The sequence below is a fragment of the Lactuca saligna genome, chromosome 5 (assembly GCF_052625555.1).
Source record: "Lactuca saligna cultivar CGN05327 chromosome 5, ASM5262555v1, whole genome shotgun sequence".
NCBI classification, from domain to species: Eukaryota; Viridiplantae; Streptophyta; class Magnoliopsida; order Asterales; family Asteraceae; genus Lactuca; species Lactuca saligna.
Window position 1 is genome coordinate 300230838 of NC_136421.1, and position 10809 is coordinate 300241646.

A 10809-nucleotide genomic window follows, 5' to 3' on the forward strand; every position below is an offset into this window, starting at 1 on the left:
TAAGATCAGAGTTCGACAGCGACTTTGAGAGCTACGATTGCCAATCGGGTTGTACTTGCATTTATGGTTACTAGACTTAGATAAGTGGGAGACTGTTGGATTAGTGTCTAAGCCCGTAACCATATTTAGTAAGTACTTGACCCGATTGTGCATGGTCCTTTTGGGTTGCCTTCAAACCTGGAAATGGAATAGGATAATTGTTGGAGAGAGAAGTTAATTGAAACTGCAGGGACTAAAGGTGACAATGTTTAAAAGTTGAGCATTGAAGCCTTCTAGAACCTCCCTTAGAGGTGGGGAACAAAATCTAGAGTGTCCTAGGGTTTCCTTGGGCTCTAAGGGTGCCTTGGAAGCCTTAGGGAGGAAGTTAAGGGATTAGGGTTATCTAAGATACACCTACCTTATCCTAAACCTTCCTTATCACCTATATAAACCCCTATAGGGTTGGATTTTGTCCAAGGCACTCTAAGAGAGGCTTAGAGCCGAATTTTCCACTTCCCTTCTCTCTCCATAGTAATCCTTGGTTGCTAGGTTTGTTTATGAGCCATTAGAGGCACGACACTTGTGGTGCTTGCCTTCATAGACAAGAAGATTCAAGATTTAAGTTGTTATTACAATATAACAACAAGAGGTATGTATTTCATCCTTCTTTATGAATTTCGAAATTCCTAGAAGCTTGTTGGTTCTTCAAGTGTTCATAGTGTTGTATAACTAATAGTGATAACATAGATCCAACTCTAGGGTTGCATGCACACATAGGATTGTTTGTATAAAAACCCATCAGATTAGTGATTCATCTTCTAAAGGGTCATGAAAAGGATTTATAGCGCATGACCATATTAGCGCTCAGGGAGAACGCAAAGATGGCATGTGATGTGTGGGGGTAAACCGGAGAGGTCATAAGGTTCATGGTTTACACTTATAAGGATACGATTAAATTGGTCTCTTCTTGTTTGTCATCATTAAACTAGGGTTTAATCTTCTTGACACTCAAGTGACATCATATGTATGAGTGAAAGGAAACTTTCCAACTTGGTGGGGGATTGCTGGAAAGTTTTATAGAATAAGAAAGTTGGCTAGTTTACGTTATCCCACATTGGTGGGGGAAGAAACATGTAGTAGGTTTATAATGCTTTTCTCTTGATAGGAGTTCAAAGGCTTTAGTGGATCAAGGGATGGGCCAAGCCCACACATGCGCGCCTAGTCGATGCCTCAAGTACATGAAATGACATGATTTAGGCACACTTGGCACTTTACATGACGCATCGGTCACTGGGAGCTAAGGAGCCTATATTTTTAGCAGGTTCGGGATCCGTTGTGTAGGAAAAAATACGGTTCACATAAATTGGGTCTCGATAGTGGGCTCGCACCTCGATTCACATCGAAATGTTCTAGAAGGACTGGAAAACCGGCTTGCTTGGAGAGCAATGCATCGCCCTAAGGTTTCTAGGGGTTGACCTGTAAGGGCCTTTTGCTTCCTTTTAGGGTTTCGACGCCTATAAATACAACTCTCTAGGAGTCCTATTCAATGCTCTCTCTCTTGGCGATTTCTCCTAGTTTCTAAGTATTCGTTTTTGCGTTTATCGTTTTCCATTGATGTTGGAAAACCGATAAGTTTGCATTAAATCCTAAGGTTTACTCGGTTGCTTACAACAAATAGAAGCGAAATAAAACCTTTAAGGACAAGAGTTAGATCCATGCAAGTTTCTACAAATCGATATCAACTACAAACATGTTGGTTTTAGTTTATTGTTTCATATTTATATTCATCCCAATGACAACACAGTTTGCTTCTACTCATTTCTAATAATTAGATCTGATCGCGTAGGATCAATTTGATTTCTGGACAAACTTGGTAACAATAATAATATAATTTCTTATCTTGTGGCATCTTAACATCTAATTTTCTATATTAAACGTTGGTTGTTTGTGAAAACGTTTTGGATATTTAATCATAAATATTATCTCTCAATTCGTTTGTTGTCAATTCTAAATAATTTGTGATTAGTTCATAATACTAGATGGGTCATAACAGTATCCTAATAACATGAATAAGAAACAAGAACGGATATTCACAGTACATACGATATAGATCAATCAAAGTAGGGACTAATCTAGTTCTCCTTTATCGGTTCAAACACACGGGTGTAATCATACTTTTATATATATATATATATATATATATATATATATATATATATATATATATATATATATATATATATATATATATATATATATATATATTAATTAGCCATAAAACAAATATAAAAGCATGGGTATCTATTTTTGCAAAAATATGATGCCATTTTTATTTGATTTGATGTAACACCAACTTGAAAGCTATGTGAATTATCTTCCTTGATACAAAACAAATATAAACCATGGGTATATGTTTTGATTCCAATCCATTATATCTATACACCAAGGCCAAGGGATAGAGACAGATAGATTAGTTGCAGCCTTTCAGGTGTCTGGTTGTGCAAATGGAAGTGACACGAATGCGATGGTGGGGGCAATGGCGACGTACAACACATTACATGGTTGAATAATGTTGGCTAGCATGGGTCCGGACCACCCACCCAGGACCCATTTTTGAAAATGGGTAGGTGAAGACGATGAACCCACGTGTGTGTAGACTGTAGTTGATAAAAACAGAAAAATGGATGTTTACTTGTCACCAAAAAGCAAGTGTAAACCACTTTGGTACGGCTAAAATAAACATTCCTCCTATACCCCTATGTAATAGATTCCCTTCGTTATATATATGATGTCAAACCATTTTATGTAAATAAATACCCAACTTTTTGATCTATATATAAAATTATCTTCACTTGTTATTTATTAGTATTGCCAGCTCTATTTTTATTTTATGTGAAAGTGCAACTTTAATAAGAATTAAGAATAAATATTTGTTTATACATTCTATAAACATTATGTAATTTTGTTTGTAATTAAAGCAAGGTCTTTGATTAGTGAATCTACAATAAGAGCTTATTGAGAATTTTTTTTGAATCATATATATTTTTTAAAGTCAAAAATATATTGTGAGTTTTTTTTCTCAAAACTTTTTTATTTATTATTTCTTTTATTATTATTTATAAGTTCTGATATTGACTTTTTTGACAATTCTAATAATATTAAAATCATTTGCATAGTTTTTTTTAATCTTATGACCATCTCATTTACAAAAAAAAGGTTTCCATAGGCGAGTTTAGCATGGGACTTTTAAGAAAAAAGCTAAAAAAAAAAATCAATTTTGGAACAGGAGGTTTTAGTTTTTTATTTTAAACATAAAATTTCGAATCCAAATGTTATTTCAAATACACTTTGAGAAATTTTTACCTTCTAACTTATAAATAATTTTATACATGTAATAAAGCCAGCTACTTATGACACATACTTCTGTATAATTAAAAGCTACAATTTTTAACTCACAACTAATACCCAACATGTACATAATATAAAAGTAACACCAAAACTTCTTAATAAAAAAAGCTTTCGTTGATACTCTAAGTAAATGGAAACTATGAAATGAAAAGGCTACCAAGTTAGAATTAATATTCTATAGATTAATGAAGCTTCTATATATTTTCCATTTTGTTTTTTTTCAATATAACTCCTCCTAAATTCATTAATGACAAGATACCCCCTCGTAGTTAACATAACAAAGATCTAGCTAGTAAATACCAATCAAATAAGCATGCATCATGGCATGTACAATTTATTTCCACATTTGCACCTCCAAGCTTCCGGGTAGTACTCGGCGGTCACCGGTGTTCCAGGCGGCACCGGAACATGAACCGGCTTGCAGGGGGTGCACCGCCCACACTTCCAGGCGCAACGTGGCGGCGATGATCCAGGGCCGCCCAATTTTCTTCTGGTGGTGGTGGTATGAGACGTAGTCTCCTCTTCACTAGTGGTTTTGACTTTGACTTTGGTTATTGCCTTTTCAAATCACAACACAAAAAAGCCATATCAGTTATGAAGATAGATTATCTACGCAATGCTTTAAGAGTAGTACAGTACATTAAATCAGTCTCGTATACATGGATAGTAGCTAACATGCGCTTAGCATAGGAGACAAGGCGGGGTTCACGGGAATTGAACTTATTAGCGCACATGACCCCGATTTACACGGGGCTGGGTCCCTCTCCAAAGGACTGAGTGTTGGGGTCACAAGGTCAGTAGCTAACGTGCGCCTTGCAAGCTAATAATAATCATTCTAACACCATTCTTTTGTTTTGCATTCTTATTAATCTTATTTTTGTTTTTAACTTGTTTAAATTAGTAAAAATACTATTTCTTCATAATATTGTAAATCAAATTTTGATGTATGTAAGTGGAGTTTGAATTGTGAGATTGTTTTTTTTAGTCTTGCAAGGATTTAAAATTGTATTTAAAATGTTTTTTATATTGCAAGGATTTTGAAAATCATATTTTGTTTGGTTAGTAAGATTTAGAATGTAAGTCAATTCCATAATTTTTGAGTTTTTCTTTGAGTTGCAAAATGGTTTTGAAAATAGTTATGTTAAATAACAAAATTATCTATTTATTTATTTTATAAAACTTACCATTATAATATGAATAAATAATAATAAAAATATTAAGTTATACTTTTATTAATTGATTGTCTACATAACTTTTAACTACAAACTGAATTATACTGTTATCATATAAAAACATACTTTACTGAATTATGAAATAAAAATATCATAGAATATTAAACAAAATTAATAATCATATTAAAAATATGTATTGTGTTTTATGGATATTAATCATCACCAAGTAAAAATAATTTAGAGAAAGAAAGAAAAAAAAATAGGGGCAATAAAGGCATACAAATTCAACTTAAACCTAAAATTTCAATGAATTGGCATTTAAGAAATCTTGGGACGGTGGAGATTTAAATACTTCAATGAAAGTAGTTTTTCATACCTTCGTATAGCTATTAACATTTGGTTTGGTTGGATATCTGGGTTTACCAAAAACTTATTTTAAAATTAATTTTACTAATATTTTACAATATACATATGCTACAATTTTAAAAATAATTTTGCATTTTTTTTCTAGAGTTAATACATCTGCTACAGTTTTCTTAGAGCTAAATTTTACGTACAAGAATAGATTTTCAATCAACTTTAATTTTAAAAGCTTTATTTTTAAACTTGTTAATTATTTAAAAATACATGGTATAGGTTTTTGGTTGTTAAATTAAAACTACACTCCCTTTTAAAAATGCATTTATTTTTATTTATGATTGAACTTTATTAGTACTGAAATCCCTTTTAAAAATGCATTTATTTTTATTTATGATTGAACTACTTTATAAGAATTGAAAGTAGGAAATAACTTTGTCTTCCTTTATTAGGTTGATAAATTAAAGCTCTTGAAAGAAGATAGGGTATGATGCAAATACACATTTTGTATTAAAAGAATATAATATTTAATTTAGTATTAAAAACGTTTATTGAATGAAAAATCGTTAACATTACAATTTGGACAGTCCATGTTAAACCCGTCGTACAACTCATTACTAGAGAGTAAATCATCAAGCATTTGCAAAGTAGCCATATTTTGGGTATGTCCGATTTTAAACCGTGGATCTCTTTTATAGAACTATGCACCTCAACCAACATAATCGTATCACGGGTCTAGTAAACACTAATCATGAATACTTGTAATACATTCTCTAAAGTTAGGAGTAATACATTCTAAAAAGTTTAGGAGTAATACATTCGTTTGACTCAAAAGAAAACCAGACATCTAAAATCCAAAAAGTTTAGGAGTAATACATTCTTTTGACTCAGAACCAAAACCAAATAAAAAACAATGAAATCCAACCAAAGAAAAAACACAAAAAGAAGTTGTTTTATGCATATTGATTAAGCATCTTCAAGATCATAATAATCAATGTGCTTGTAAGGTTGATGTTGAGAATTGGAATAATAACAAATATCTAGATATGTGGTTATGTCATTTTATACTAATTCTAGGCAATGCACTTGATTTGTATTGTTTATAAAAAAAACTTAAAAAAAAAAGTATGAGATTCAACTTGTTTAGTGTTTTAACTATTACGATATGAAACATTTACAAAGTTAAACTCTAAACTCGCTAATTGACTCGAACACAACACAAAATAATTAGGTTTAAATATAAGGTTCAACTCATATAAATAACGGGCTAACACAATACAACAAAAAAATTTAGTCGGTAAGGTTAGGGTCAACCTTTTTCAAGTCATTTAATATTTTAACCCAACATGCATCCGAGACATATTTATTAGATCTGTTAAAAATATATTTTTTTTCTTAATATTTTCTTAATAAGATAAGATAAAGAATCAGTAGTTACAAATCATCCTAGGTGATGTTGTTAAATAAACCTACATCTCACTTATATATGTGGTGTTGATCTCACGTACACATATTGAAAAATTATATTCACTAAATAAACAATTAGAATATACAATAAATAATTATATTCATACAACCTTACTGTTTATTATAAGCCTTCTAACTTGACAAAAAACATGAAATTATAGGATATACAATAAATAATTAGGGATGTCTATTTACTAATTAAATATTTAAAAAAAAAAAAAGTGTATCTATTAATAGTTTATGAATAACAACGTTCACTAACTAATGATAAAAAAATTATAAAATTAAATTTGTATTTTTAAGATAAAAACAGTAATTATTTTAGAAGGTGTTAACTTTTATGTGTGCTTTTATTAAACTATAATTGAAACCTATCTGGTCATATGCCCTAGGTTTGATAGTGGCACAGATTATTGTACCCAATTTCGGTCAAACACCCTATCCCATCCCATCCCATCCCATCCCATCCCGTCCGTTACTTTTACTTTTCCTAAAACATATATATAAATTTTATTTGAAGTTTTTAAAAAAATATACAGGTTGTTTCCAAATTATTCTTAAACCTATTTTACTTTATTATTTATATTTTTTTATTAAATTTTATTTAAAACTAATAGTTTGATTGAGTGTTTTCCTACAATCCTTCGGAAGATAGTCGTTTGTAAATTGCCATTTACATGTAAAAATATTAATTTGTTAGCTGATTGTCAATAGCAATTAAAACAAAAAGTATGTGTTGATTGTGAAAATTTAAAAGTTAATTATAATTTTATTTTTTCATGATAGTTCTTTGCTTTAAGATTCTAAATTAAACCTTTTCAACATCACAAGAACTATCTATAAAAATCAAGTAGGGACGAACCACATGTTTCTCTAACGACGTCTGGTCATGGGGTTAACTTCACGACAGATTAATAAATAATTTACGATTGCTACAAAGGTCTAGTCTTTTGGGGGTTTTCATTAAAAGAAACAAGTTGAACTTTAAGATTATAAACATGAATTCATTTTAGAAGAAGAAAGTATATATAATTAACATAAAACCTCACCTGGATGTACAGATCAGAATCTCGCATTTTGGAATTCAATCCAGATCTATAAACTGTAGAACAGAATGTAACAATCAGATTAAAAGGATAAACATATGAAAATGATGAAAATTAACGAGAAAATATTTGATTTTAGATCAAGTTACTTACCTGAAGGGTTTTTGAGAGTACAAACGGACATGAGGAACAAGAACAGGAACAAGCATATGAACAGCAGTGTTGATTGAGGCTTTGTAGGAGTAGACATGAGTTTGAATATCGCATAAGCCACCAAAAGTAAAAGACTTAAGAAGTGCGTTTCAGTGACACATGCAACACTTTTCGAATCAAAGATACAAACCCACTTGTGTTTCGTTCTTGGATCACACTTTTTAACAACAGTTTGTGTGTGAGTATGTGTTTGTTCTAGAGAGAGAAGATGAACGCAAAGATCCAAACCTACTTGTGTTTGTTCTTGAGTACAGTCTTTATAAAGAGAATCTGTGAAGAAACCTACGATCGATCAGACATGGGTTTAGAGAAAGAGAGAAGAGAAAGTAAGTGAGTGTGAGTTCGTGTGCTTTAGAGAGAGAAGATGAACCAAAGATCCAAACCCACTTGTGTCTTGTTTTTGGTTACAGTCTTTACAGAAGAGAATCTGTAAAGAAACTTATGATCAGATAATGGGTTTAGAGAGGGAGAGAGAGCGTGTGTGTTTTAGAGAGAGAAGATGGGTGTTAAGAAGAAGCTGAGATGGTGGTAAATGGTGACGGTATCCTTTGTGTTACCATATTTGGGGGTTAGATTCTGTCTACAAATTATGGCCACTGTCTTTAAACAATTCCCAATCCCAGAAACTAAAACACATGCATTCTCTTTACATTTTGACCCCTTTGCTCCTTTGTTTTGGCTTTGTTTCTCTCTCTAGATATATGTATGTTTCTCTCTCTACCAGTTGGACCTTTTTGTCCATCTAAGTGACCAAGCGGGTGGAAATTGACTACTACCAAACACTCTTACTGGTCTTTGGACTGTGAACAACATTTTCTAGGGCACACACTTTTTGGCAAACATTTTGTAGGGCATTTTATAACACTATGTAAAGTACTATATCATGATGATATGTGGGGTGAAGACACATTCACGTATATCAAATTATAATATAAATGTATTCTAGTATATCAAAGTATAATATAAATATATGGTTTTAATCTTTTTTTTTTAAATAATGTCTAATCAGATATTGTTTTCGTTTTTCAAAGTTTGATACATAACTAGGGTGGAATTTCAAATAATTTTCATCTCGTGTATGTTCCTTTGTTGTTATATAAAGAGGTCAATTCATTTCAAATCATATGTACCTATTAAAGGACGACCAGATGAGCGTTGGTAAAAAATGTGTGATCATTATTTCAATAATCATTAAATTATAGAAGTAAATATAATAGTTAACAGTGACAACTATAAATTTGATTCATACGATTGGTTTGTTTGTTTGTTTTTTTCTTTTTTATTGGATTTAAAAAGTTTTCAACCACACCACAAGTACAAAATGAACATTTTGTGTGGTTTTATAGGTGTAAACAGTCATCATATGAAACATGATCACTTGTTTCATATTATTGTTATTTTTTGTTTTATATTATGCTTCAAAAGTCTGGTTTTACGTTATGATGGTGTTTCTTCAAATGCCGGAAAAAGGTGTGAGAAAACTAGAAAATTTTCAAAAAGTTTGTAGGTTCAACTCTTAACGTTTTTGCAGTTAAATTTACTATTTTAACTATTTTATAAATTTATTGCTTTACTTATTGTGATTGTGAAAACTGGGAAATTATAGAGAAAAAAAAGAGCAAGTTAACACGTTGTTTCTGTAAGTACATCTATAGAGACGACAAGTTGTCTCTACAGGTGCATTTGCTACGACGACGAGTTGTCGCTATAAGATAATGTGTGTCGAATGTATAACATTATCTATGGAGACGACATGTTGTCTCTATAACCGTATTTACAGAGACGACATGTGTTTCTATAGCATTATCTACGGAGATTGGAAACGTATAGCGACGCACAAACACGGACGACATGTCGTCTCTAAAGGTAACCTATTACAACGTTATCAATAACGATGACAAAAACGATCTATTATGACGGGCCTATGGCGACGACAACTATAGGGACCACATGTCGTCCCTAACACCTATAGGGACGACTTTTGAACCTACGGAGAGAACAATTTTCGTTACTATAGGTCCCGTTTCTTATATTGCGCAAGGATTATCTACAATAACATGATATACTTTTATCAATTTTGTTTGATACATAAATCTCTGTTAGGTCAAATGTTTATAGTAAAAAGTCGAATGTAGTTAGGGTCTGTTAGTGTCAAAAGTAGTTCAATTTCGATACTTTATCTATTTACACGGCATCTTGGTTTTGATACTTAAAGTCAAGTCCTTGTATTTTTTGTGAGTCTGTTGTATCCTGATGTGTGTAAATTCAACTAGTTTTATCCCTACTTTTTATTAATAATTTGAGCACACAAAGGCAGTGAACCTGTCTTTAAGTGGTATAGATTGATAAGTGAGGTATCGAACTCAGGGAACGGAAAATTAAACTAATAGCTAATTTTAACTAAAACAAATAATAAAAGTAAAGGGTTTTTCTCTAGTTTTGCAAGACTAGAAACTTAGACAAACTAAATTAACTAATTAACTAAAGTAACAACTATTTACCAAATTTGATAAAGATGTTTCTATTTAGGTTCAACCAATTCACTCCTATGGTTATTTAAGTCAAGGTGGATTAATTGCTATTGGTTACCAATTATAATAGTTAGGTTCATATTCATTACTCCTAACCCTTAGACAATTAACTAATTTAAGCGTTGATCAAGTGTTTAAACTAATTAATTCCCTAGATTAATTATTTGGATTAAATAAGATTTGTAATGGTTAATTAAGTTATTAATTCAATTAACCTCTTGTTGATGGTTTCTCAAACAAGCTCACACATTAATCTTCCTATTTTCTTATTAATCTTAGTTTCATAATCATTACTTCTAAGCATATGGTTTAGCATTCACATAGACATATGAGGTTAACAATTAAGTGATGTTCATGCAACCTAATTGCCTTCCAATTAACAGAAAATAGTAGTGATTAATACATAAGGTTCTTTAACAAACTTAATTTAATAAATCACCAATAGACAATTAAGCAGGAATCAATAATTAAACCATAGGAGTTCTTTGGTATTCCCCAAACAGAAACAAAAACGAATTTAGCTCATAATTGCAGTAGAAACAAACATAAAACAAAGTTTACTAAAGCAAACATGTTCAATTCCTAAGTCTAAGTGGTAGAATTAACCTAATTGGTTGAATTCTTCCAACTATTGAA

The 10809-nt window shown here is 31.3% G+C and overlaps 1 protein-coding gene across 1 annotated transcript; it reads right to left on the minus strand.

Annotated features, from left to right (window-relative positions):
* Window positions 1–3548: 3548 nt before the first annotated feature.
* Window positions 3549–8452, minus strand: CHAL (allergen-like protein). Its single transcript, XM_078996824.1, has 3 exons — window positions 7583–8452; window positions 7433–7485; window positions 3549–3945 (listed from the first exon to the last, which is right to left on the minus strand). Exons 1-3 carry the CDS (start codon window positions 7677–7679, stop codon window positions 3706–3708), a joined length of 390 nt encoding a protein of 129 aa, XP_078852950.1. The 5' UTR covers window positions 7680–8452; the 3' UTR covers window positions 3549–3705.
* Between the last annotated feature and the right edge of the window lie 2357 nt (window positions 8453–10809).